The sequence below is a fragment of the Syngnathoides biaculeatus genome, chromosome 7, assembly GCF_019802595.1.
Source record: "Syngnathoides biaculeatus isolate LvHL_M chromosome 7, ASM1980259v1, whole genome shotgun sequence".
Lineage (NCBI taxonomy): Eukaryota > Metazoa > Chordata > Actinopteri > Syngnathiformes > Syngnathidae > Syngnathoides > Syngnathoides biaculeatus.
Window position 1 is genome coordinate 330580 of NC_084646.1, and position 27917 is coordinate 358496.

General features: G+C 43.9%; 2 protein-coding genes across 26 annotated transcripts in view; one reads left to right on the forward strand and one right to left on the reverse strand.

Moving 5' to 3' along the window:
• The window catches only part of nlgn1 (neuroligin 1), a 290450-nt gene that overhangs the window by 38744 nt on the left and 223789 nt on the right, over positions 1 to 27917 (forward strand). For 14 of the 16 annotated variants that reach the window (XM_061825528.1, XM_061825529.1, XM_061825526.1 and 11 more), the window contains one exon: positions 25430 to 26082. In XM_061825528.1, the coding sequence (XP_061681512.1) occupies positions 25554 to 26082 (529 nt within the window). In that variant the 5' untranslated portion in view covers positions 25430 to 25553. Of the gene's footprint in view, positions 1 to 23953; positions 24016 to 25429; positions 26083 to 27917 lie in introns of all 16 variants that reach the window. The other 2 variants (XM_061825520.1, XM_061825523.1) reach the window with 1 other exon arrangement.
• LOC133503681 (protein NYNRIN-like) overlaps positions 1 to 27917 on the reverse strand; it is a 59010-nt gene that overhangs the window by 19102 nt on the left and 11991 nt on the right. For 3 of the 10 annotated variants that reach the window (XR_009795804.1, XM_061825533.1, XM_061825532.1), the window contains exon 3: positions 15624 to 15947. The gene's annotated coding sequence lies outside the window, so the exon portion shown is untranslated. The other 7 variants (XR_009795803.1, XR_009795802.1, XM_061825531.1 and 4 more) reach the window with 7 other exon arrangements.

The window sequence follows — 27917 nt, forward strand, 5'->3', positions numbered from 1 at the left end:
TTGGCTGCTTGTATCTGAGATCTTGTTCTTTCGGTCATGACCCACCTCATGCTCATAGGTAAGGGTCAGAACGTAGATTGACTGGTAAATTGAGAACTTTGCCTTTCAACTTAAGTCCTTCTTTACCACAATGGAATGATACAAAGTCCGCATCACTGCAGACGCTGCACCGATCCAGCTGTCGATCTGGCGCTCCATTCTTCCCTCACTTGTGAACAAGACCCCAAGATACTTGAAGTCCTCCACTTGGGGCAGGATCTCATCCCCGATCTGGAGAGGGCACTTCACCCTTTTCCAACAGAGGAACATAGTCTCGGATTTGGACATGCTGATTCTCATCCCAGCCGCTTCACACTCTGCTGCGAATCGCTCCAGTGAGGACGGGAGATCACTACAACATCTGCAAAGAGCAGAGATGCGATGCTGAGGACACCAAACCAGACACCCTCTATGCCTTGGCTGCGCCTCGAAATTCTGTCCATAAAAGTTATGAACAAAATCGTGACAAAGGGCAGCCTTGGCGAAGTCCTACTCTCACCGGAACCGAGTCCGACTTATTGCCGGCAATGCGGACCAAACTCTGACAGTGGTCGTACAGGCACCGAACAGCATGTATCAGGGCGTTTGGTACCCCATACTCCCGAAGAACCCCCCACAGGACTCCAGAGAGACACAGTCGAACACCTTCTCCAACTCCATAAAGTGTATTGGCTGGGCGAACTCCCATGTACCCTCGAGTATCCTGCCGAGGGTGTAGAGCTGGTCCACTATTCCACGGCCAGGACGAAAACCACATTGCTCCTACTGAATCTGAGATTCGACTTCCTGATGGACCCTCCTCTCCAGTACCCCTGAGTAGACCTTACCAGGGAGGCTGAGGAGTGTGATCCCTCTATAGTTGGAACACACCCTCCGGTCACTTTTTTGAAAAGGTGCACCACCACCCCAGGCTGCCAATTCAGAGGCACTGTCCCTGATGTTCACGCGATGTTGCATAGCCGTATCAACTAGGACAGCCCCACAACATCCAGAGCCTTTAGGGACTTCTGGCGAATCTCATCCACCCCCAGGGCCCTGCCACCAAGGAGCTTTTTAACCACCTTGGTGACCTCAACCCCAGAGATAGAAGAGCCCACCTCAGAGGACCCAGACTCGGCTTCCTCGTGGGAATACGTTTTGGTAGAATTGAGGAGGTCTTCGAAGTATTCTCCCCACCGACTCATAACATCCCTAGTTGAGGTCAGCAGCGCCCCGTCCCAACTATACACAGTGTTGGCGGTGCACTGCTTCCCCCTCCTGAGACCCCGGACAGTGGACCAGAATTTCCTCAAAGTTGTCCTGAAGTCATTCTCCAAGCCCTCACTGAACTCCTCACATGGCCAGGTTTTTGCCTCAGCAACCACCGAAGCTGCAGTCTGTTTGGCCAGCCGGTACCTATCAGATGCCCCAGTTTAATTTCTCTGCCACAGTGTGTGACTTTTTAAATCTGACTACAAGTTCAGCAACTATTTTGCATTCTTGTTCTGAACTGTAGGTTGTTTCGTTTGGAGATGTTTTTCTAGCTTATGTTATCCTTATATGATTCGTTTGCGTCACAAAGTTGAATATTTTTTTGTTGCTTTGAACTGACCTCTCCTACCTCTCCTCTTGGAACCCTGGAAAGCAGAAGTGCACAATGAGAAGCAAAGACCCAGTTGTTTCCCCTTTCCCAGAAAGCATATTCTATATTGCAAGTACTTTTATACAATTTTAGACAAAACATCAATCAATCCAAACCACTGAATGGATTGTTGGCACCACTCTACCCACTATTGAAGACTTGGACACGCGTGAACTAGGTCCAGAGCGGGCAGGATCCTTTCGGACCCTCCACATCCTGGCCACCAGCTCTCCCAGCTCCTTCCGTCGGGTAAGCACTACCTATCAATGAAAGTCAAAACTCGCAGGTATTCGAACAGTTTTTTTTCCCTCTGGCAATTAGGTCATTAAATTCTTGATCAGTGAATCTATTATTTTCTCCCTGGGTCCCGGTCAACTTTTCAGACTGGCACACAAAGCTCTCATTTTTTGCACCTGTGCAATCATTCTTTCACTACGAACCTGGTCTGTGAATCCATCCTCCCGAGTGTTCGAGCAAAATCCAGCAATACAACGAGCTGGGATTTGTGCAAAAATCAATTTCCAACAACATCCTGACGTGTGGTGAAAAAACGGATGGGTCCATTCCGGCTGACTTTTTTTTAAATTAAAATGATTTACATGTCAGTTGACCTTTAAGTACTGCAAAGCAGGGCTACACAGAAGGGTGATGAAAAAACACTGAAGGGGATAATATGGTGTGCCATGATGGTTTGGAGTGAGCAAGAAGAGTTTTGAGCAACTTATGTGTTTTGTGTATGTGGAAACAAATAGAGCAGGGAAGCAGAGGGATAAGAATGAGGAGTCATGCCAGTTGCATGAGTGATTTAGTTTTTATCCAAGCCAAAGTGGAAAAAATGAAACAAAATACAATGCTCCTTTAAGAATTCCTCTTCATTTCCTTTCGGCTTGTCTCATTAGGGGTTTGACAGCATGTCATCTTTTTCCATCTTCGCCTGTCTCCTGCATCTTCCTCTAAACCCCAACTGCCCTCATGTCTTCCCTCACCACATCCATCAACCTTCTCTTTGGTCTACCTCTCTGTCATGTTCCTGCTGGTCCCAGCCCTGGCAGTACAGGTGCCCCGCACACCTGCATCGCATCAGTAATAATGAACCCTAGTATATATAGGACCCAGCGGATGGTCTGGATTTGCCAGGTCATTGCTATGCATGCTTCGTTTCTGCACTTCCTCGTTCCTGATCCTGAACCCCTGTGTACCGACCTCCGCCTGTCCTCCAACCAACCCCGTAAGTGCTCTTGATACTGCTGCTCACTCTGACTGACTCTCTGGCATACGACCTTGGAACGAATAAAAATCTTTCTTTAACTGCCTCCCTGTTCTACCGAGTCGTGCATTTGGGTCCGCCCTAGCGTTCTGGTAATGACACTCTTGCTCTTTGCCTGGCAGCTCCATCCTCAGCACCCTTCGACCAACATACTCACTCTCTAGCCTCCGAACATGTCCAAACCATCAAAGTGTGCTCTCTTGAACCTTGTCTCCAAAACATCCAACTTTGGTTGTCCCTCTAATGAGTTCATTTCTAATCCTATCCAACCTGCTCACTCTGAGCGAGAACCTCAATATCTTCATTTCTGCTACCTCAAGTTCTGCTTTCTGTTATTCCTTCCGTGCCACCGTCTCTAATCCGCAGATCATGGCCGGCCTCACCACTGTTTTGTTGACGTTGCCCTTCAACGCAGTCTCCGCTTTGCTTGATGAGGCTAACAGAACCACATCATCTGCAAAGCGCAGAGATGTGATGCTGAGGCCACCAAACTGGACACCCTCTACGCCTCGGCTGCGCCTAGAGATTCTATCCATAAAAGTTATGGACAAAATCAGTGACAAAGGGCAGCTTTGGCGGAGTCTGGAAATGAGTCTGACTTATTGCCGGCAATGTGGATCAAACTCTGACACCAGTTGTACTGGGACTAAACAGCCTGTATTAGGGGGTTTGCTACCCCGTACTCCTGAAAAAACCCGGGCAGGACTCCCTGAGGGACATGGTCGAACGCCTTGTCCAAGTCCACAAAATACATTTAGACTGATTGGGCGAACTCCCTTGCAGCCTCGAGGATCCTGCCGAAGGTGTCGAGCTTGTCCACTGTTCCACAGCCAGGACCAGGACCACATTGCTCTTCCTGAATCTGAGATTCGACTTCCTAACGGACCCTCCTCTCCAGCCCCGTTGAATAGACCTTACCGGGGAGGCTGAGGAGTGTGATCCCCCTACGGTTGGAACACAACCTCTGGTCCCGTTCTTAAAATGGTGGACCACCACGCCAGTCTGCCAATCCAGAGGCATTTTCCCCGATGTTCACACGATGTCGCAGAGGCCTACCAATCACGACAGCCCCACAATATTGAAAGCCTTTAGGAACTCCAGGTGAATCTCATCCATCCCCAGGGCCTAAACACCAAGGAGCTTTTTAACCCTAACCTAAATCCTAACCACAGGGACCTCAACCCCAGAGATAGAAGAGCGCGCCTCAGAGAACCCAGACTCTGCTTCCTCATGGGAAGGTGTGTTGGTGAAATTGAGGAGGTCTTCGAAGTATTCTCCCCATTGACTCACAACATCCTGAGTTGAGGTCAGCAGTGCCCCAACCCCACTATACACACTCTTGACAGTGTACTGCTTCCCCCTCCTGAGATGCTGGATGGTGGAAAAGAATTTCCTTGAAGCCGTCTTGGAAGTCGTTCTCCCTGGCCTCACTGAACTCCACCAACGCCCAGATTGTTGCCTCAGTGACCACCGAAGCTGGATTCTGCTTGGCCAGCCAGTACCTATCAGATGCCCCAGTTTCCGGACATCACAGGAGGAAAATTAAACCTGTTTAGTTGAAATAGAAAAATGATTCAGAAAAAAAACTAAAGAGGCAAAAAAAGAAAATTTTTTGTCCCCTTGGGGTGCGACCGTAACATTCCTGCTAAATGAAGTGGTGGTGGCCCCAGCTCCTGCTCTCAGCTGCGTGCATGACCAGTACAGGATGTGGGTAGTTCCTTGCTCTGCCAACCGATCTTGACTTGGGAAAGTTATAGGGAAAGACGAATGCACCGTTTCATCGATTGAAAGCGTCGCTGGCATGGTGGCGGTCGGTGCTCATGGACATGGTGGCCACAAGTCAAAAGAAAAGCAAGTGTCGAGTGGGTTGGGTAAGAGGCGGGATTCAAAGGTTTAATACCCAGTGAGCATGTCCAAGATGACAGAAGAAACAAGACTATGCCCATTGACTTGAATTTAGTCAAATTTTGCCATAAAAGTTGTGTAAAAATCTCATCTGAAATTTTTGTTGAATATTTTTTGGTTATTTGGAACACTGATAACCCAAAATAACCCTAAAAAACAGCAACAAAAAACATGATAATTGAAAAGAATATCTAAAATTGTAGTTTTTATAAACGGTGCCAAACAACATTGCTGGGCAAACAATGACAAAATGCGTTTTGGGTACAAAATATGCTGCTTCATGTGGAATCTTGTTTTTGGATTCTTTATTGGCAACTTTTAAAGAAAGATCGCGCATGTTCATTTGGCCACAAACAATTAACGGGCAAAAAAATGTCTTAACAGCATGAACACTGCATGAGCTTTCAAACATCACATCCCCTTCTTGTGGTAACATGCAAAGCATGGATTGCTTGCCGTCAGTCAAAGGAAGATCTTGCATTTCTCCTACTTCCATTTGCTCTGACTCATTGACCTCTGGCATCATTGTGAACTGGCAAATGTCCCGTGTTATCATGATGGACATCCAGCAGCAGACGAGCGAATGCATTCAGACTTCTTCTCTTCAATGGTGGTGGTGAGAGGGAAGAAGGTCGTCCAACATTTACTGTTTTTCTAACATTCAGGAACGGAGCCTGGACTTTTTCAGAGGCATTGGTTTCTCTGTCAGCAGACTGCAGTCTCTCTTCTGCACCAGCCAAGCGTTTCAGACAGGTGGAGGGTGTATCCAAAGAGTGGACAGTACCACCGTTTTGATTTTGCAGGATTCCTGTAGAGGTCGACAACATGTCTGACAAATCAACGCCACATGTGTTCATTGTAGGTTGTGATCACGGCTGGAAATGTTACGTCACCCTGCACTTTGGCATCTTTGTCCCAGGGATGACTATCATTAGAGGTGGAACCCCCATTGCGTTGCTAAGTAGGGTCACCCAGTTGTTGTTGTTCTATTTGACCATGACAAGCCCCTCTGAAGATCCGAAATACTCCTCGCCCTTTCTTGTTCAGTTCATTGTCCCCCATCAATTGAGCTCCTCCAGTGCGGTTTTCACAAGCTGTGCCAATGGATTTCATGCCAAGAGTTGAGTCCATATCCTTGAGCAGGCTGGAGCTGGTGAAGAAGAAGTTTTAAAAGACAATAGACAGTCTTGGCAGAGGAATGGTCTTGCAGAGGCTCTGCACCACTTTGGCTCTTAGATTGTAGACTCCTTGGTAGACGAGCACGTCATGGAAGATTCCAGATGTACTCGCCCGACTGTAGTTCTTGAAACCAAAACAATGAGGTTTGTTTTGGATAAGATGATGTAGATTTCCTGCTCTGCCATTCCCACTCCTTAGTTAGATCGAATGTTGGAACAATCAGACTAATCATCAAAGGCAACTGGTGAGAGCGTTGGCCTCACAGTTCTGAGGATCAAATTTCCACCCTGCCTGGGTGGAGTTTGAATGTACTCCTCGTGCCTGTGTGGGTTTTCTCCTGCACTCTGGTTTCCTTTCACATCCCTAAAAGCATGCATTAATTGGACACTCTCGATTGCCCTAAGGTTTGATTGTGAGTGCAACTCTTCTATCTCAATGTGGTGTGCAATTGGTTGTCAACCAGTCCAGGATATACCCTGCCTCCTGCCCGATGATAGGCTGTGGATAGGCTCATGAGGTTATAATACTAATCCAAGCGAAATGTATTTTATTTGTCCATCTTACAAATGTTGCTAAAATTTCATGAAAAAATTTAAAGAATTCTCAACACAACAGAAATGAAAGAAATTAGCGCCAAAGTGCACATTTTCTTTGGAATCCGAATGCCTCTGATGTCTGTTTCAAACCGAGGCTCTCTTGAAGCTGCTTCCGTGTGATGTCACATGCACACAACCCCCAGTAAAGACAATCGCTTCCTACAAAGACAGTAATACACGCTGCGAGTGGGTCTTGAGAGATGGACAGCAGTGATGAAGACGTTTTTATGGAATGCTCTGTGGAAGAGATAGGAACTGAAGAGGAGGAATTTTCTAATTCTTCCCATGTTCGAAAAACAGGTGTAATTCAAACATATGCGTATATTCGAACCGGAATTGACGAACGCAACACAAGTACAGGATTCGGCGAGACCTGACCAAGTTGACATGGAACTTCACACCCAAAACATAGACTGGTAGGTGCCTCAAGAAATCTACGTACACCTTGTTGACGAAATAATCTAATTCAAACACGTTTAAATGTCTGATGCTGCTTTCACACAACAGTGAGTCGTTTGTTGTTGTTATACTAGCGACTGAGTCGCTGTAAAACAAAAATTTAAACCTTCGGTATCGTTCTGCGTTTAAAGATCACATCTATAGTACAGTCTGAGTTGGACAGTGCAGTACACTTACATTGAAGAAAATAAGTATTTGAACACCCTGCTATATTGCAAGTTGTCCCACTTAGAAATCATGGGGAGTCTGAAATTTTCATCGTAGGTGCATGTCCACCGTGTGAGAGATAATCTAAAAAGAAAAATCAGAAAATCACAATGTATGATTTTTTTTCACAATTTATTTGGGTGATACAGCTCCAAATAAGTATTTGAACACCTGTCTATCAGCTAGAATTCTGACCCTCAAACACCTGTTAGTCCGCCTTTAAAAGTCTACCTCCACTCCATGTATTATCCTGAATCAGAGGCACCTGTGTGGGGTCTTTAGCTGCATAAAGACACCTGTCCACCCGTAAGACTCAAACTTGCAACATGGCCAAGACCAAAGAGCTGTCCAAAGACACCAGAAACAAAATTGTACAACTCCACACGGCTAGAAATTGCTCTGAAGAAATTGCCAAGCAGCTTGGTGAAAAACGGTCCAATGTCGGAGCAATCATTAGAAAATGGAAGAAGCTAAACATGATGGTCATTCTCAATCAGAGTGGGGTCCCATGCAAGATATCACCTCATGGGATCTCAATGATCCTTTGAAAGGTGAGGAATTAGCCCAGGACTACACTACAGGACTTGCCCAATGACCTGTAAAGAGCTGGGACCACTGTTTCCAAGGTGACACTATGTTTGGAAATCATCCATGGCACGGAAGTTTCCCTTGCTGAAACCAACATGTCAAGGCCCGTCTTAAGTTTGCCAATGACCATTTGGATGATACAGAGGCGTCACGGGAGAAAGTTTTGTGGTCAGATGAGACCAAAATTGAACTTTTTGGTCATAATTCCACTCACCGTGTTTGGAGGAAGACGAATGATGAGTTCCATCCCAAGAACTCCATCCCTACTGTGAAGCATGGAGGTGGTAGCATCTTTCTTTGGAGGTGTTTTTCTGCACATGCGACAGGACGACTGCTCTGTATTAAGGAGAGGATAACCATGGCCATGTATTGTGAGATTTTGGGGAACACACTCTTTCCCTCAGTCAGAGCATTGAAGATGAATCGTGGCTGAGTCTTTCAACATGACAATACCCAAAGCACACAGCAAGGAAAACCAAGGAGTGGCTCCGTAAGAAACATATTAAGATTCTGGCATGGCTTAGCCAGTCTCCAGACCTAAACCTAATAGAAAATCTTTGGAACCACCTGAAACTAAATGTTTCTCAGTGACAGCCCAGAAACCTGTATGATCTAGAGAATATCTGTGTGGAGGAGTGGGCCAAAATCCCTCCTGGAGTGTGTGCAAACCTGGTGAACAACTATACGAAACGTTTGACCTCTGTAATTGCAAACAAAGGCGACTGTACCAAATACTAACATTGTTTTTCTCAGATGTTCAAATACTTATTTGCAACTGTATCACACGAATAAATTATTTAAAAAAAAAAAACATACATTGTGGTTTCTGGATTTTTCTTTTTAGATTATCTCTCTCACAGTGGACATGCACCTACGATGAAAAATTCAGAAACCTCCATGATTTCTAAGTGGGAGAACTTGCAATATAGCAGGGTGTGCAAACTCTTATTTTCTTCACTGTACATTAGCCAGTAATTATCATTATTTAAACTAAATGATCAGTAGTTGTAGCTAATAGCCATATACATAGAACTATGTAATTTGTATTTGTATCTATATGAGAAGGACATAAGGGGCAAGTTATAAATTTAACATTGTCCATTTCTTAATTGTTGTTAAGGTAGCTTTGCATACATTCAAGTATGTCATGTTTTCACTCTTTAGTCAGAAGATAATGAATGAATATATGTTAGAGCTTTACGCCACAGCGCCATTATTTCAGCCTTATCTTGGTGAGCAAAACATAGTCATGAAATACAACTTTGTGCTTAAAACAAACCAAATAACATTATTTTAACTGATTATATTTTTTACCCAGGTGTAAATGTGGAAATTGCCAGCCAATGCCTTCCCAGAGAGAATACTGCTGCTGTAAGAAAATTACAGAAACCGCTCAGAAGTTGGATGGAACCGCCTTGGCTTGCAATGTTAACCACGAAGGCTTTCACCTTGTCTGCCTAAACCCATTTGTATTGGAGAAAGCCTGGCAGGTCTTTCAATACCATTATGGCAGAAACGCCTTCACGGAAGAAGGACATCAAAGAAATCACCACATGGCATACAGACAGTTGGTGAGGTGGTGCTGGGGTCCTCTCAGCAAGAGCAACAGGGTTGTTGTACCATCATGTGCTGTGCTGAATTTCCACCTCCAGTACTTGAAGATGATGCTGTGTTCACAGGATTTATGCCCAGCTGATGAACATTACCCTTTTCTTTGCATGAAAACTAAAGTGTGGGTGTTGATCTTTGACTAATAATTGATGGACATTGCTGTCATTATGTGACAGTTTCGACTCTAAATCTTTTGATGTTCGGGTGCAAAATTTGCCATTGTCCATTTCTTAATTGTTGTTAAGGTAGCTTTGCATACATTCAAGTTTGTCATGTTTTCACTCTTTAGTCAGAAGATAACGAACGAATAAATGATAGGGCTTTACGCCATAGCGCCATTATTTCAGCCTTATTTTGGTGAGCAAATGATAGTAATGAAATAAAACTTTGTACTTAAAACAAACCAAATTACATTATTTTAACTGATTATATTTTTTACCCAGGTGTAAAGTGGAAATTGCTAGCCAATGCCTTCCCAGAGAGAATCCCGCAATTACATATTTCTATGATTTGAGTAAGCGAAATGGTTGAAGAATTTGTGATACCATCTGTATGTATCGCAGAACTGAAAAAGTTTCTAAACCAAGTTATTTTTTTTACAAACCACTAAAAGTGAAACCATCATTCAATAAACATTTGTATATCATTCCTGTCAACTTGTACGGTTTAGCCGTAGTTCATACGGATTTTGTGGTGAATCTTACTATACGGCCGTATATAACAAATTATACGGATTCTGAAATTTTCCATTTGCTTTTGGCCAGATTGGCGCTCGTCTACTCTATTGTGGGGAAAACTTAAAGCTGGGGAATTCCAAACATAGCCTGCATCAAAGGTTTTTGCCGCAGCAGGCATGATGTTTAGCGCAACAGCAAATGTTGATTTAGATTGGCAAAATACTTTCATTTCCGGTAACTTTCCAGTAAAACCTTGGCCCGGATCGAGCACCGCCGACACCTCACCACGGGAAACATGGAGGCTGCAGCCGAGGAGATGCTGGCCGGCTCTCGGCTACCTATCACAATCGATCAAATCGTTAACGATACGCTATTGGTGATGCCGACCTATCCAGATAGGAGCTATACAGGCATATTATTTGACTACAACAAAATGTGTCATTTTTATCACGAACGGGGCACGAGGGTGGACCCAAATGCACGACTCCAGAGACAAGCAGACAGTGCAGAGGAAACCTTTATTCGGTCCAAGGTCTAGGATCAGGCAGACAGTCCAAACAATCAGAAGTAATAGTACGGCAGGCTTACGAGGGTGGTCAGTGGACAGTCGTGGGTCGGTGCACGGAGAGCAGAAGTCAGGCAAACAGGAGTGCGGGAACGAGGCAACAAGGACGACGATCTAGCGGAGGACAAGTCGTACCCCAAGTCCTATCTATACTGGACGTCATCAACTGTAACACGGTGCAGGTGTGCTCTGACTAATTGGCTGGCCAAGCCCAGCCTGGGCAGGAAGCCCGGAGCATGACAATTTTTTATCTTGACTTTGATCATTTGTGGCTCAAATTAATTTGACTTAGCTCATAGCTAATGTAGCATGTATGCTCGCTAGTTAGCCACTTGGGCCTCATTACAAATACATGGAATTATTGTAGCTGACATTGTAGCTCTCTTGCTAGCATTCGAGCTCATGGTCGTGTTTTTATAACAGCTGACAATAATATAATTGAAGGCTGTGTTTTCACTCCAAGGGTGTCATATGTGTGTCAAGATAGACGTTCCATTTACAAAGATTGAGAATGGCTTCATAGGTACAATAGCTAATGTGAGTGAGTTCATGTATAGCTTATTGTTAACCTTAACATACAGATCAGCTCCTTCCTTATTCATTAAAAATAAGGAATTGATCATCGGCATTCAGTAGATATGTAATCTTTCAAAACATTTTTCTTTTCCTATTACTGATTCTCTTTGGTGAATGTCTCTTGCAAATATCTGAGGTATTGTAGTCTGGCTGATAAATAGCCATCTTTTTGATCATTCTACTGAGTAGAATTAGACATTAACTTCAGATATTATCATTATGGAGATCTGCAATTAAAATAATTGAAAACCTTTGTGTTTTTTCCCTCCGTTATTTTGACATATAATTTGCTTCGGTATGTTAGGAGTTTTTGCTCTCTATCAGGATTTTTTTTGGTAGTTTATACAGGAAAAGTTGACATGTGTGGTATATGCACATGCTAAATATGATATTGTTTCATTCCATAGCATGTCATTCGGAGCTGGAGAGTTCAAATTCAGAGTATGCCACCTCACCTTGCTTTTACCATGGAGGTCAAATTTACAGAGTTTTACACATGTTGGGAAAATGACTATTGAACAGACTAATGCGATAATTTTTTTGCATCATGCAACATGACTGGTTAATCAGCATGCGTCATAAGTTCGTTACACAAAACTTCTGCCACTGAAGTTCCATCAGGATAGAATTTAGTTTCAGTTTAACAAACCGGGACAGTTTTAAATCACTTTCTTCAAAGTCGTAAATTTGTTTTATTTTCACAACATATCATTTCAACAGCTTTGATTTGAAAATCTTGGAAAATGATCCTGAATAGCCAAGACTTTGCTTGGTTTTGTGTACTGGCTGGTGCTTGGGCGTCAGCAGAGGAAGTTGTTAGGTCCGCATCCCCAAAGAGGGTCCGGAGCTCTTCTGACAGGCATTCCACATACCCTGAAGCATGTAAATTACATTACATCATACATATGCAGATACTGCAGTCCTGCTTTACCCCTTCATCCTATAGGTATAGTATTTTTTTTAACATGGATTTGGAAACCATAAAACACCAACAATCATATGAGGCATTGAAATTAATTCAAATTCAGATTTATAAAATTTATCTGACCCCCCTATTCACAGATCTGAGGACTACATGTACAAGAAACTATAACATGATGGATTATTAAACTTACTCTTAATCTTTCTCATTTTTCAAAAGCTCGCCTTTTGTGTTCGGGGTTACAATTCTCTATAATGAAAAGCATGAGGTAGTAACTTTGGACTTTTGCAAGATAAAACAAAAAACATTTAATTCATATTTTCAAATTGGAATATTTTGTCAGATCTGAATAATGTCCATTGTTTATAGTACATTCTTCACGTTATTTACATGCATTTAGCCCGCATTTTAAATAATACACCGAACATTTCAGGGTTGGGGTTTTCATCTCAATATCTCTGCTGTAGTCGAATCTGAGGAAGACCTCTGGGTCAACAATAAACTAACTTTATAGAGTGTCCAAATTTCGTCACTTTCTAAACATCACATGGATACGGATTAACTGACATACATTTCTGTATCAGTATTGTACTTACATTTAAAATGAGGTACATACTTGTCAATACTAAACAATTGAACACACACATACTTACTTGCTACCGAAACCAAGTGAACGCTGCACCGGGTTTTCAAAGCAGTCCTCTGTGAAATGCTTGGAACATATTACTGTCCACTTTGATTTGTATGTCCAATGCACCCGCTTTGTCTTCACAAATCTGGTCCATAATCTGCCCATCTGTTCATCTTTTGGCCATTCATGTAAACTGACTCCGTCGACGTTTGAGGCAGAACAGCCGTATGCAACACACTTCCTCATAATCTTTGCTACCTTTTTCACTCTCTGACTAAATGTTGTCATGACGTGACGTCAAAGTCAGTATCGAGATTTTGTTCAAAATGTCATTTAGATTCTGCAAGTTCCGTAAACTCTCCAGAATGTGACACAGACAAAGGTTGTGTGGTCCGACACCGAGTGTGTGTATGTAAAAGCAGAACGGAGCTTATACATGCAATGTTGGAACGCTGCCGTTGGTGGACAAGTCTCAAAACAGGATCTAACTGATTTGACTAGACACCCAAGGCCGTTGAGTCTGCTGAAAAACACCTCCGTTGTGGCTCGTCACTCAAGGCAGGTGCCTGCTAAAAAACAACTCCATTTTAGCTCGTCACATAAGGCTGGAAAAACAACTCCATTTAAGGCAGTTCCTGGAACCGCGTATTAGCACAGATTGCTATCCCAACATAACCTTTTCAGAAGCCATTGTTTTTACTTGGGGTTGTCTACATGTGACGTCACATGGAAGCAGCTTCAACAAAGCCTCGGTTTGAAACAGACATCAGAGGCATTCGGGTTCTAAAGAAAATGTGCACTTTGGTGCTAATTTATTTCATTTCTGTTGTGTTGAGAATTCTTTAAATATTTTTTAATTAAATTTGAGCTACATTTGTTCATCCATTCATTTTATTTGCTGCTTATCCTCACAAGGGAGTACTGGAGACTATCCCAGCTGTCAACGGGCAAGAGGCAGGGTACACCCTGAACTGGTTGCCAGCCATTCGCAGGGCACATAGAGACAAACAGCCGCACTGACCTCACACCTAGGGGCAATTTAGAGTATCCAATCAATGTCTCATGTTTTTGGAATGTGGGAGGAAACCGGAGTGCCCGGAGAAAACCCACGCAGCCACGGGGAGAAGATCCAAACTCCACACAGGCGGGTCCGGTATTGAACCCGGAACCTCAGAACTGTGAGGCCAACGCTTTACCAGCTGATCCACCATACGGCCACCTACATTTGTAGGATTGACAAATAAAATACATTTCCCTTTGATTAGTAATTTAACCTCATGAGTTATGCTGGAGCCTATCCACAGCCTATCATTATTTTGTCAACAAGGTGTACATAGATTTCTTGAGGCACCTACCAGTCTGTGTTTTGGGTGCAGAGTTCCATTTCAGTTCTCGCCAAAACCTGTCCTTGTGTTGCATTTCGTTAACTTAGGTTTGAACATATATGGTTTAATTACACCTGCATTGGATGTTTTTCAATCACGAATAAGAAAATTCCTCCTCTTCAGTTTTTATCTATTCTACAGATCTTTCCATAAAAACTTGTTCATCACTGCTGTCTATTTCCTCTAGATCCCACTCTCAGAGTCCATGATTGTCTGTATTGGAAGCCATTTTATTTACTGGGGTATAAATATAAATATATTCGCAACTTCAGTGACATCACAGCCCCGCTGAGGCAGCTGATATACAAGGACACCAAATAATGCTGGCTCCAACAGCACCAGCAGGCGTTTGATCGCTTGAAGTCATGCCTTTCAAATCCACCGGTGTTGGCATATTACGACATCAAGGCACCAGTCACGCTCACTTTTGCTCATGCTATGGACTCGGGGCAGCGTGCATGCAAAATGGATGACCAGTCACTTTCGCCTCTCGCTCCCTCACTGACACAGAGACGTTATGCTCAAATAGAACGTGAGGTCCTAGCCGTTTTGTTTGTCTGCACGAAGTTTAAAAACTGTGTATGGAAAGTCGGTTGTCGTGGAAACTGACCACCAGCCCTTAGTGACAATACTAAAAAAGACCCTTCACACTGCCCCTGCCCGTCTTAGCAGATGCTGCTTCGCCTGCAAAACTATGATATCAGCGTAGTGTACAAAAAAGGCAAGCATGTATGTGGCTGAGACTCTCTCCAGAGCTCCATGCGCTCAAGCTTCTCACAGCCATCCAGAGGAGGAGGCTTATGAAGTCATGTCAGTGAGTTACATCTCCACAGCACGCTTGGAAGACCTCAGGCAATACAGCGCAGAGAATGAGGAATTGCAAGAGTGGTTGGCCCACCAAAGAGACTCATCTCAATCCAACCTCCATGCAACCACAACAGACACCCGCCCCCCAGTCAGCATGCACTACACACTTGTCCAAAAGGAACAGCAGCAGTGCACACTACATAACACGCTCAGGTCGCATCTGCAGACTGAATCTTAAATACAAATCTCTGTGTATTGTGTTTATGAATGGTTAAAATGAGTATTTGTTTGATTAAGTAGTGGTAATTGATTCATCACATCATCTCTGTTCATTATCCTGAAGATATGTTTGTTTGTCTACATGTATGAGGGATTATTTTCATTTCAGAGGTTGCTACGAGAGCTACTGCTAAAGTGTTAGTTATATAAGAAATGTTTAAAGTACTCTACTTACCTAGTACTTTCTGTTTATGTTCGGGGATGCAAGCTAAAGGAAGGGGATGTAGATTATTGGTTGTCTCACATTTCCTAGGTTTTATGGGTTGGTCCCTTTTCTGTCTTATCTATGATGTTGTTCTATGTTTTTACCTGTGGCAGTCCATGATACCCTCTCGCTGTGTTACATCTTCTCGGACTCCCATTAACGTTCATTGCTCCAGAAACCTGTGTGATCTCCTATGCACACACAAGAAGCCAGTAGCATTTACAGTCACCAAAGTCGAACGAATGTTTCAAACAGGCGAATGTTGGAAGTAAGCGAATGTTCTAGAAATGTCCAAAAGACGAAAGTCAGAAGACAGTGTGGCATCCATGTACTTGTGTACTTATCTAAAAGCAGCAGTGGTAGTCAGAAGCTCTGTCCACAGCCATCCTCGTCCTTAGAAATAGGAGGCCACCTTGCTAGAACGCACCCTTATGTGCATGCGGGGGTAAGAAAATGCAAAAGAGAGACCGTAAATAGGAGGCCATCTTGCTAAAAATTTTTGTCTGAGCAAACATGAATTTCCCCAAGCGCTCCCTTTGACCACTGTGAGCAACATCAAATGTATGCACTGTGGTCAGATCAGTGTCAACCATTGAAGTTACATGGCCCATTAAAAGAGTCAGATTACAGCATTTACATTCCCATCAGAACATTTTAAGAACAATTTTATTTGTGTTTTTGCAACCCAACGAAAATGTCAACAAACCAAAAAATACATTGCTAACCATACCATGCCAACTATGAACTATACATTTGAAAGGTCACTTCCAACTATGTTTCCTTTTTTTTAAATGCACAATGATATCCCTGTTTGTTCTTGGTGTAAAACAGATTATTGCTTGCAGAATATCTATAGCAATGCATTTGAAAGCTGAATGATGCTCCCAAAGAGTTTTAAGGTTTAAGACTGTCTTGCTAACTAAACCACAGATGGTGGGCGGCGCATAAGGACACTGTCATTATAAACAACAGTGATGGGCTGCGTAAGTACTGTAACATTTGTAATTATGAGTGTACCCTCTTAAGAGCAGAGGGGGGCGGTGTAAGGAAACCTAGTCAGCAGAGTGTGTGGCTGAGCAGCAGGCCATTTGTTGTTAGAGAAAGTGTGCTGCTGAAATGTTAAAAAAAAGACGTTAGGCTGATATCTTTTTTTGTTGTTGTAACGCTGTCATGCGATCGACCAAAACTGCCCGTCACTATTGTGATGGACACACTGAGCACACCTGCTCGAGATTAATTTTGATAACATCCATGATATTTACTTAACTTGGGTCCTCCTGAGTACGCTCTTCTGTTGCTGCTGTACACATCTCTTCAGGGCCTAGTGCTTCGTCCACTGATGTATGGGGATGGAATATCACAGCCGCTGCTGTCCTGGCTGTTTGAGAGTCGTCCTGGTGTTGTCTGCTGGCTAGCGGGAGTGACCCACTGCTGCATGCTGATCCCTTTGCCGGTGGTTGAGGAGCAGCCTTCGGACGATGCAGCGCTACTGAGCTCTCATCCTGGTCTCAGCTGGTCACAATGACTTTTCAGTGACTGGAAGTAACTGAATTTTCATTTCGTGTGCATTATGAAAAATAGGTGTTTTTGAAAGAGTTTGTCTGGGACAATATTCGTGCTCACAGTTCTGCTGTTATGTACTATTCTGACGGTGTGTGTTAATAATATGGACACATTTACTTGTGGAAGCTGGCATGGCAAGTCGCAGTGTGGGGAGGGGAAGAGGTGTTTTGATGTGTACACCTCTGTCGAGGTCCACACCGAGCGGCCAATTTGAGTTAACACCAGGTCATTCCAATATTGAAGGAGACGGGAGTTGTGTACAGCAATTTAGTGTACCCTACAGACATTGTCGTCATTGGGTGTGGTGGGAAACAAATGGAGCCAGTGGGAATCTTTGAGACGAAACTTAAACTGTTTGACTCTGATTATCTTGTCCCAGTTTTGATTGTGGATGGGCATGTAGATGAGCTCGTCGTTGGTACTAACATGCTAAAACCAATCATCAGGAGATTTAAGAGCAACAAGGATTACTGGCACGTGATAGGACAACCTGATTCGTTCTGACATCAGGAAGATAGTGAATTCATTTGCTTTTTAACCAATCTGGAAAGGTGAGAGGGGATGAAATCCCAGACAAGGTGGGAACAGTCAGGTTAAAGAAGGCAGTCACACTGGAGTCTGAGTGAGCATGTGGTGTGGGGGAACTAAACTCTCGGCTGGGAGTACTGTAATTGTGGAGGCTAGCTCATCAAGGTGTGTGCATCGAAACATACTAATGGGCAGGGTTCCAAAATCACACTGCAGAGGAACGCCAACGTGGCTGATTTTTCCCTGTGCATAGTGATAAAGGATTTTGAAGAGGGGAAGCAGCGGGCAGTTCACCAAATGCAAGGAAAAGTGCTCATGGCAGTTTGCACCATCTGCCAAAGAAAAAATCCTTGGGTGTATTTTTCCACGCTTGGCCAAATGAAGCTGATTCTGAGTTTGACAGCACTGAGTTCTGTGTGTGGCACTAGGTCAAATGGGAGTTCCAACTTCAGGAAATTGGGTCTTCAGGGTTTGCTACTGGATGACTGTGAGGTGTCTCCAGCCTGGAAAGAAAAATTGACAAATTTGATTGTGAAGTTTGAGAGTTGAGCTACTGATTTTTTTGTCATCACATTTGGACCCTTTTGACTGCCTCATTGCAGGCTTTTGCCAGCCCATTACCAGAAATTGAGAGGCGCTGCATGAGATGGAGGAGCGAGAAATAATCAGAAAGTCTAGCAGTGAGTAAAAATGTGGAACTGAGACTGTCCACTGATTTTTGCTTGCTGAATGCCAGAACTGTCAAAGATGCTCACCTCTGCCTCATCACGCAGATGTCTTGGCAGTGATGGGAGGCAATGCCTTTTTCAGTACACTAGATTTGACATCAGGCTACTACAAGGTACCTCTTCATGAAGATGACAAGTACACTGCCTTCTCTTCACCACTGGAGCTACACAAATACCACTGCATGCCACAGAGTCTTTGCAATAACCCCACGATTTTCATGAGAATGATGCTGTTGATTTCCAGGGATCAGAACTTACTTTCTCTGCTTTGCTACTTGGATGATGTGTTTGTTTTTGGCAGGACGTAACATTCCCAAATGTCTTGACCAGCTGGAACTAGTTTTCAGCATAATCTGAAGCTCTCCCCAGACAAGTTCAAATTATTGCGGAGGTATATGAAGTTCTTGGGACATGTGGTTTCTTGGAAGGTGATAGCCACTGATTAGCTACTGATCCAGATAAAGCACAGGAGATAGCAACGTTGGGTGAAGTTGATCTCATGGAGTGTGACGGAGTGACCCCCTGTTCTGACAAAGTTTGCTCGTTCTTGGGCACGTTAGTGTATTACCAACATTTCATTGAGAACTGCTCCATGATTGCTAAGCTTCTCTTCCAACTTACCTCAGGGTGCAGACAACCTCGTGTCACACATGGTAAAAAGTGCCAGAAGGCTGTGACCAGGGTCACTTCTGCTGATTGGACCGCTGAGTGTAGACATGCTTTTGAGTACTTGAACCGTGCACTCATTGATCAAGTCTTGCAAGCTCATCCTATATTGCAAAAACGTTCATGTTGGCCATTGATGAATCTAGCAGTGAATTGGTTGTTGTACTTTCATAGGTCCAGGGGGGTCATGTTACAGCTCGGCCTGTGGGATTCACCAGCAAGTCACCCAATCATGCTCAGTCGAAGTACGCAGCTCATAGACTTGAGTTCTTTGAAATGGGCCATCCATGACAAGTTCTTGCCATTGGCTGCAGGCAAGACTGGATGCTTGCGAGCATATGTGGGTAATTTGGCTCCTTTTGATTTTGACACCCAGTACATTCTCGAACCCAAGAATATTGTAGCTGTTGCTTTGAGCAGAGAGCCATTCGTAAGTGGTAAGGTAATGCATAGGTTGACGAGAACACCTTCCAATGGGTTGATGGTGGTTCAGTGAAGGCAGTATCTCATGTTGAGCATCTGCTGCAGTTGGTATGTATGGGCCAGAACCCACTGCCTGTGTTCACCCATGATGACTGCATGATATGAAGTCTAAGAACCGTGTCTTGAGCAGAGTGCATTTTTTTGTTGACAGAGGTCACCGTCCATCTCGAACGGAAATAGTTCAGGAATCTGGGGAGACGGAGTATTGAAGCAGTGGGGGAAAGTCACAGTACAGCTGGTAGTTCTGTATCGTGTCTTTAAACACCCGGTAAGCAAGAAGGTCTTTCAGTACGTCGTCCCACTGTCGTTGAGGAGCCAAGTGCTTATAGGTGTACTTGATGATGCTCGCCATCAGGGAGAGCAACACACTTTATGGCTCACAAGACAACAGTTTTATTGGGATACAATGGCTGGAGATGTTAAGTAGTATGTTACACAGTGTAAGAGGTGTGCATTGAGCAAGTATCCATAGCCAGAGGCCAGAACTCACCTTGTGTCCATTGTCACCGCGGTGCTACTCGAGCTAGTGTGTGTGGATTTCTGGTCAGTGGAGGATGCTAATAAGTCAGTGAATGTTTTAGTGGTCACTGATCACTTCACCAAGCTGGCTTGCGCTTACCTCTATCCAAATCAAACTCCTAAGACTGTTGCTCGTGTACTTCGGAAAAATTTATTTTCTGTTTATGGGTTTCCAGCGCGCCTCCACTTGGATCAGGGTGCTAATTTTGAGTTTGCTTATTTGCTGAGCTCTTACATTTGGCCGGCGTGGAAAAATCGCATACCTCAGATGGTTAATGGGCAGGGTGACCACTTTAATCGTACCCAGGGCACCATGAATAGAGCTCTACCACCACGTTCAAAAGCAAAATTGCCTCAGATGCTGAACACATTGACTTTTGCATACAACTGCACCATAAATTAGACTACAAGGTGTCGACCATTCATTCAGATGTTTGGCCACACTACTGTCGATGTGATGTTCGAGAGTGTTCTGTTGGATGGAGAGACTTTTATGTTGATAAGTATGTACAGTCTCCGGGGAAAGATTTGAGGGAGGCAATAACTCTTGCGCAGGCACATATTACCAATCAACAAGCTAAACAAGCCTCACCGAACTCCTCCCACGCCAGGATTTTTGCCTCTGTGGCCACTAAAGCTGCCTTTCATTTGGTCAGCCGGTACCTATCAGCTCTCAGGTCTCCCACAGGCCAAAAATGCGCAATAGGACTCCTCCTTCATCTTGACAGCATCCCTCACTGTTGGTCTCCACCAACGTGTTCGGGGGTTGCCACCACGACAGGCACTGACCACCTTATAGCTACAGCTCTGGTCGGCCACCTCAGCAATGGAGTTGCAGAACATCGTCCACTTGGACTCAATGCCTCCCTCGAAATGTGAGTCTTTCGGAGGAATTAGTTGAAATTCTTTCTGATGGGGGAATTTGCCAGCCGTTCCCAGCAGACATTCACAATACGTTTCAGGATGCCACGTAGGACAGGCATTTTCCCCCACCATCAGAGCCAACTGATCAGTTGACAGCTCTGCCCCTCTCTTCACTTGAGTGTCCAATACATCCGGTCGCAAGAATGATGAAATAACTACAAAGTTGATCATTGAACTGCGACCTAGGGTGTCCTGGTGCCAGGTGCACATGGGGACACTCTGAAGCTTGAACATGGTGTTCATTATGGACAATCCGTGATGAGCACAGAAGTCCAGTAACAGAACACTGCTCAGGCGCTCATCGGGGGACTGTCGTTATTCCCAATCATGTCCTTCCAGGTATCACTGTCATTGCCCACGTGTGCATTGAAGTCCCCCAGTGCTTTCCAGCACTCCCTCTAAAGGACTCCAAAAAGGGTGGGTACTCTGAACTGTTGTTTGTGCCTATGCACCAAACAACAGTCAGGACCCATACCCCTACCTGAAGGTGGAAGGAGGCTACCCTCTCATCCACCTGGGTAAACCCAATGTACAGGCCCCGACTCGGCGGGTAATAAGTATACCCACACTATACACTACATCGAGTCGGAACTTCTCAACCTCACACACCAACTCTGGCTCCTTCCTTGCCAAAGAGGTGATATTTCATGTCCCTAGAGCGAGTTTCTGTAGCCAGGGATCGGATAGCCAAGGTCCCCGCCTTTGGGCACTGCCCAGCTCACATCACACCCGACCCCTATGGTCCCTCTCACAGGTGGTGGGCCCATGGGAAGGGGGACCCATGTTACCCTTTTGGGCTGTGTCCAGCCAAGCCCCATAGGTGCAGGCCCGGCCACCAGGCGCTCGCCTTCAAGCTCCACCTCCAAACCTGGCTCCAGAGGTGGGCCCCGGTGACCCATGTCTGGGCAAGGGAAACCAAGATACAACATTTGCACTTGTCATAGGGGTTTTGGAGTCGTACTTTGTCTGTTACCACACCTAGGGCTTTTTTTTTTTTTTTTTTTTTACAATTTACCATTTACCTACCAGCGGCATGAAGCTCCAGACAACTGAGCTCTTAGGATTATTGGGACACACAAACCCCTCCACCATGATAAGGTGACGACTCGAGGAGGGGAGAGAGTTCTTTTGGCTTCATTAAGCCGTGATCGCCAACGCTCACTGGAGCGGTTCACACCCCAGTGTGAAACGATTCAGTTGAGAATCAGCACTTCTAAATCTGAGACCATAGTCCTCAGTTGAAAAGGGGTGGTCTGCTCTCTCTGGGTACGTGATGAGCTCCTGCCCCAAGTGACTTAACTATCTTAAGGTCTTGTTCACAAGTGAGGGAAGAATGGAGCGGGAGATCAACAGACGGAACGGTCCAGCGTCTGCAATAATGTGTACTCTGTATTGGTCGGTTGTGGTAAAGAGGGAGTTAAGTCGAACGGCGAAGCTCTCTATTTACCTACCAGTTGATCTACGTTCCTACCCTCATCGATGGGCACGCACTATGGGTCGTGACCGAAAGAACAAGTCCTGGATACAAGCGGCTGAATTTAGTTTGCTCCGCAGAGTGTCTGGGCTCTCCCTAGAGATAGGGCGAGAAGCTGGGTCATCCGGGAGGGGCTCAGTGTCGAGCCGCTGCTCCTCCTCATTGAGAGGAGCCAGATGAGGTGGCTTGAGCATCTGATCCGGATGTCTTCTGATGAGGTGTTACGGGCATGTCCCACCGGAATGAGACTCCGGGGACGACCCAGGACACGCTGGAGAGACTGTCTCTCAGCTGGCCTGGGAATGCCTCAGGATCCCTTCGGAAGAGCTGGAAGAAGTGGCTGGGGAAAGGGATGTCTTGGTATCCCTGCTGAATCTACTTCCCCCGCCAGCCAATCCCGAGAAGCGGTAGAAAATGGATGGATGGATGGAAGTCTTTTCTCTTTTTGGGTGCACTTTGCTGAAATTATGTGTCCCGCGGCCTTTACATGTGCATATGGCATATTTTCCTGGGGTTAAATGTGACTGATCACCTCATGTTTTCCTTGATGACAGCAAGACTGGATTGACTGGATTGTGTATTAATAGTAGGGGAATTTCATAGTAGCACCTGTAGAGACTGTATGTAGAGTACGTTTGTGTTTTATGGAACTGTTGAATGTAAAGCTGTGATGCTGTTGCGCTATCTTTTGAACAGAACGTGGAAGCACACTTTTATTTTGAAAGACAGCTCTTTCTCTGTCATTTATTCTTTTTTGTTGTTACAAGGAATTGTGTTGGCGGCACGGTGGTTCAGTTGGAAATGCGTTGGCCTCATAGTTCTGAGGTCCCGGGTTCAATCCCGAACCAGTCTATGTGGAGTTTGCATTTTCTCGCCATGCCTATGGGGGTTTTCTCCGGCCACTCCGGTTTCCTCCCACATCCCAAAAACATGCAACATTAATTGGACACTCTAAATTGCCCCTAGGTGTGATTGTGAGTGCGGCTGTTTGTCTCCATGTGCCCTGTGATTGGCTAGACACCAGTTCAGGGTGTACCCTGCCTCCCGCACATTGACAGCTAGGATAGGCTCCAGCATTCATGCGACCTTTGTGAGGATAAAATGGATGGATGGAATTGTATATTTAAAAATGTTCATTGTAAGGTTGAAAATGCCATTATATGTTAATGGAAGACCTGAGAAATACAGGAAGATGGCTGCATACTTTATTTTGAAACCACACTTATTGTGTGGCGGGAGGATACTAATTTCTCTTGTTCATGAGTCTTCCTAGAGAGAGGTACGCATTTTGCTGCTCAACATATTTTGATTGTTTTGTTGTAAAATGTGAATATAAGTTCGTTTAAAACGTTTGCAAAGCTGGTGTAGTCACAGAAGCGCGTTGTTGAATATGTTTCATTGATTTCAAGCATGAAACTTGCTAGTTGGAGGTGTAGTGAAAAGGTTGCGATGCTCCATGTGCGCTATTGAGTGACCATGTGGTTTGTGTGGTGGGAATGAGTGTTGGCAGAGGCTGCGTGGTGACTGTTTTTTTTTTTTGGTGTTGCAGAGCAGAGTATATTTGAAGAACAATCTGTGAACATTTGTGAATGTGTCTCCTTTATAATGCAGGTATGTGTTTATGCAAGTTTTGATTTTATTTTCAGTTTATTCCGATGTAAAACACGTTATTTATTTTGTACTGCCTCTTGTTTGTGGGTCTTCCTAGAGAGAGAGAGAGCACTGAGTACATTTGAAGAAAAATCTTTGAACGTGTCTCCTTTATAATGCAGAGGGAGGATTCAACCAAGTTGTGACCAGTCAACACGAGTGTCTTCTCATTCATCCATCCCAAAAAATACACAACGCAGAGTTAGACCCATTACATCTGCACATGACGTCACAGACAAATATGGCTGCCACTGATATGCGCATTGTGTCGAGTCAGATTGATGCAACTTTGCCCTCTTATAAACTGCTCCCAGCTCACTTTTCACAACTGTTATTATCATCAAGGTGCTAAAAATTATTTATAGTTTTGATAACGATACCTATTTTAAGCTTTGATTTTTGTGTCAGTGACACTTTGAGAATGTAAACAGCGAGTTTGGTCACAAGTGCACACAAACACATACACACAAACACACGTGCGCATACACACACCATCTAATTAGGATCTGCTGATACGTGACGTTAAATTTAATTTGCAGTGGAAAATTTTATAAATATTGCTAAAATGTCCTTTAAATAGTAGCTGATTTGTGAATGGATTACTGAAATATTTACTGACAAGGTGTGGTCTCCTGGCATATCTCGGTAAACTCCTCCATAGCTGAAGTCACCAGCACTCGGAAAGACTTAGATAGCTCACACTTCTCTTTAATTGAAACTGGCCCATTCTCGGAAGCCAAGACAACCATCCAGTGGCCTTTTTCCCCTGCTTTTTAGTTAGCTACGTTGTGACATTCATAAAGGTTCCTCGACCCCCTAATTTGAAAGCGGGTGAGGGTTCATACCAACCTCTCCATACCATACCAATCCCCTCCCATGAAAAATGTCATACTGTGAACTCAATATTTCTAAGAAATATACCTGTGATGTCACAGCATTATTTTTTTGTAACTGTGCTGAATGACAGTTACACATTTTTTTTATCCTGAATGTAGAACATGGGTACATGTATTAACTTATTTCCCAAGCCGGGGTGTAATGCAGCACCATCACACACTACATTCACTATTAAAAAGTATACTTTCAATAAAATATTGTTGTATTAAAAACTCTTGAACGTGGGGATTACAACTGACTATTATTATACTTGCATGATCATAACTTTTGATGTAGCTCTTGTAATCATGTCTAAATGGTCATGATGTTATGGCCAGTGAGTCAATATATGGAATGACTATGTTATTTTTGTGAATTATAAATACTTGAAATATTTTAATTATGAATTTTAAATCTGCTTTATGAGATTTATTTGTGAAGCCCCCCTTTTATTTTCATCTAGGTACTAATTGTGGCACATTCCTTTTTTTTTTTGCAGGGGCTGGATTAAACAATCTCCATTGGTATTCTGATCTTCTATCATCTCACCCAGAAATAGAACAAAGGAATCAAATTTACTATTTGGAATATATTAAAACTCATAGCAAAAAAGGTTGAGAGTTATGGCTATGTGGAGGCAACATCTAAGGAATAGACATCTCCTACTTCGGCCTTCTTATACATGGAACAAGAAAGAGCAATACATATGTTTAGAGCATCATGCAAACACTGCCAAATTGTGGTCCTTTCTATGGCTCGTTCTACTGTTTATCTACACGTGTGATGTGAAGGCTGAAAAACTTGATGGAAATGACCCAGTGGTTTCTACCACCAATGGCAAGCTTCGTGGGATCAAGAAGGAGTTGAACAATGAGATCTTGGGGCCTGTGATACAATTTCTGGGTGTCCCGTTTGCTGCCCCACCCACAGGCGAACACCGCTTTCAGCCACCTGAGCCTTCAGTTCCATGGCCGGATATCCACAATGCCACACACTTTGCCCCAGTGTGCCCGCAGAACATTGTGGAGGGCCGCCTTCCTGATGTGATGCTGCCAGTTTGGTTCACCAACAGCATTGAAGTGGTATCTGCATATATCCAGGACCAGAGTGAGGACTGCCTCTACCTTAACATCTATGTGCCCACAGAAGATGGTGAGTGGTATCAATGGGCTGAGAGAAAAATGGTTGGAGGGATAGTAGAGCGTTTCAGTAAAATTTACTGAAGAGTTCAGAGTCAATGTGTTATTGAATGTGTGTGAGATTCCAATTTTATTTCTGTGCCTGTCCCTCAGCAGATGGCATGAACTTGAGCATGTTAAATAAGCATGTATTTAGTATATCTGTCTGAGTGTTTGGAAGAAACAATTCAAATTTATTTTTTCCTTCACCATCTCTGCCTCACTCTTCTATTTTCAGTGACCAGCTTTATTCTGTCAATAAATTTGTGTAAGTTATACTTAGCAGGTTATTTGAGCATTTTATGCCATTTTTTTGGCAGTTTAAAAGGGGTGATAAACTTTGCTCTGCTGAGAAAACTGCACAGGGTTGCACCAGGAAGGGCATCTGGCTTAAAACGTTGCCAAACTAAGATGAGATTTTATCTAAAGAATCCCATACCAGATAAGTTTTGGTGAGGGTTAACAACATCCACCCCCGTCACAATTAAACTGTGAACTAAACTAAAGGTTATCAGCTACTGTGGGTCAAAGACAAAGAAGAGGAGGAAAGCGGATTCTTTGGCAGAAAGAGAAGGAAAGGAACGAAAAAGGAACACACAGAGCCTACAACTGATGGTGGGGCCTTTGAATGTTGGGACTGTGACAGGTAAAGCTAAGGAGTTTGTTGACATAATGATTATTAGAAAAGTTGATATGTTGTACATCCAAGAGAGCAGGTAGGAAGGCAGTAAGGGTAGATGTTTAGGGGCAGGGTTAAAATTATTTTACCATGGTGTAGATAGGAACAGAAATGGAGTAGGGGTTATTTTAAAATAATAGTTAGCTAAGAATGTCTTGTAGGTGAAAAGAGCATCACATTGAGTGATAAGGCTTAAACTTGAAATTGAGGGATTTATTTATAAAATAATGAGTGGCCATGCCACTCAGTTAGGATGTGACCTAAAGGTGAAAGAGAAATTCTGGAAGGAACTAGATGAAGTAGTTCGGAGCATCCCGGACAGAGAGAGTTGTGGTTGGTGCACACTGTAATGGACATGTCTGTAAAGGAAACAGGGGTTATGAAAAAGTTATGGGTAAGTACGTCACCCAGGAAAGGAACTTTGAGGGACAGATCGTGGTCGATTGCAAAAACGATGAAATGGCAGTAGTGAACATTTTTTTTTCCAGAAGAGGAAGGAACATAGGGTGACCTACACGAGTAGATGGAGAAGCATGCAGGTGGATTACATTTTATTCAGACGATGTAATCTGAAGGTTACTTACTATAAAGTAGTGGTTGGGAACAGTAGAGCGAGACAGCGTAGGATGTTGGTGTGTAGGAGGATTCTGGTGGTGGGCAGGAAAGACAAAGGTAGAGTAGAGAACCATGTGGTGGAAGCTGAGAAAACTGTTGTGCAGCCTTTTGGAAAGAGGTGAGACAGGCTTCAGTGGACAGGAAAAGCTCTCGGAAGACTGGACTACTAGAACCCAGGGGATCAGAGAGAATGAAAGGTTAGCGAAGAAGTGAGACACTGAAAGGACTGAGGAGATGAGAAAAGAACACATTGAGATGCAACATAGGGCAGAGGTATAGGTGGTGAAGGCTAAACAAAAGGCATATGAGGACATGGACAATAAAGAAGGAGAAAAGGAACTACAGTTTGGCCGGACAGAGGGATAGAGATGGAAAGGATGTGCAGCATGTTGGGGTGTTTAAAGATAGAGATGGAAATGTGTTGACTTTGCTGTAGTGATAAATAGATGGAAAGAATACTTTGCCAAGAGAAGGAATACTAGAAGAGGCAAGTGTGAAGGACCAGCAAGTGGCAA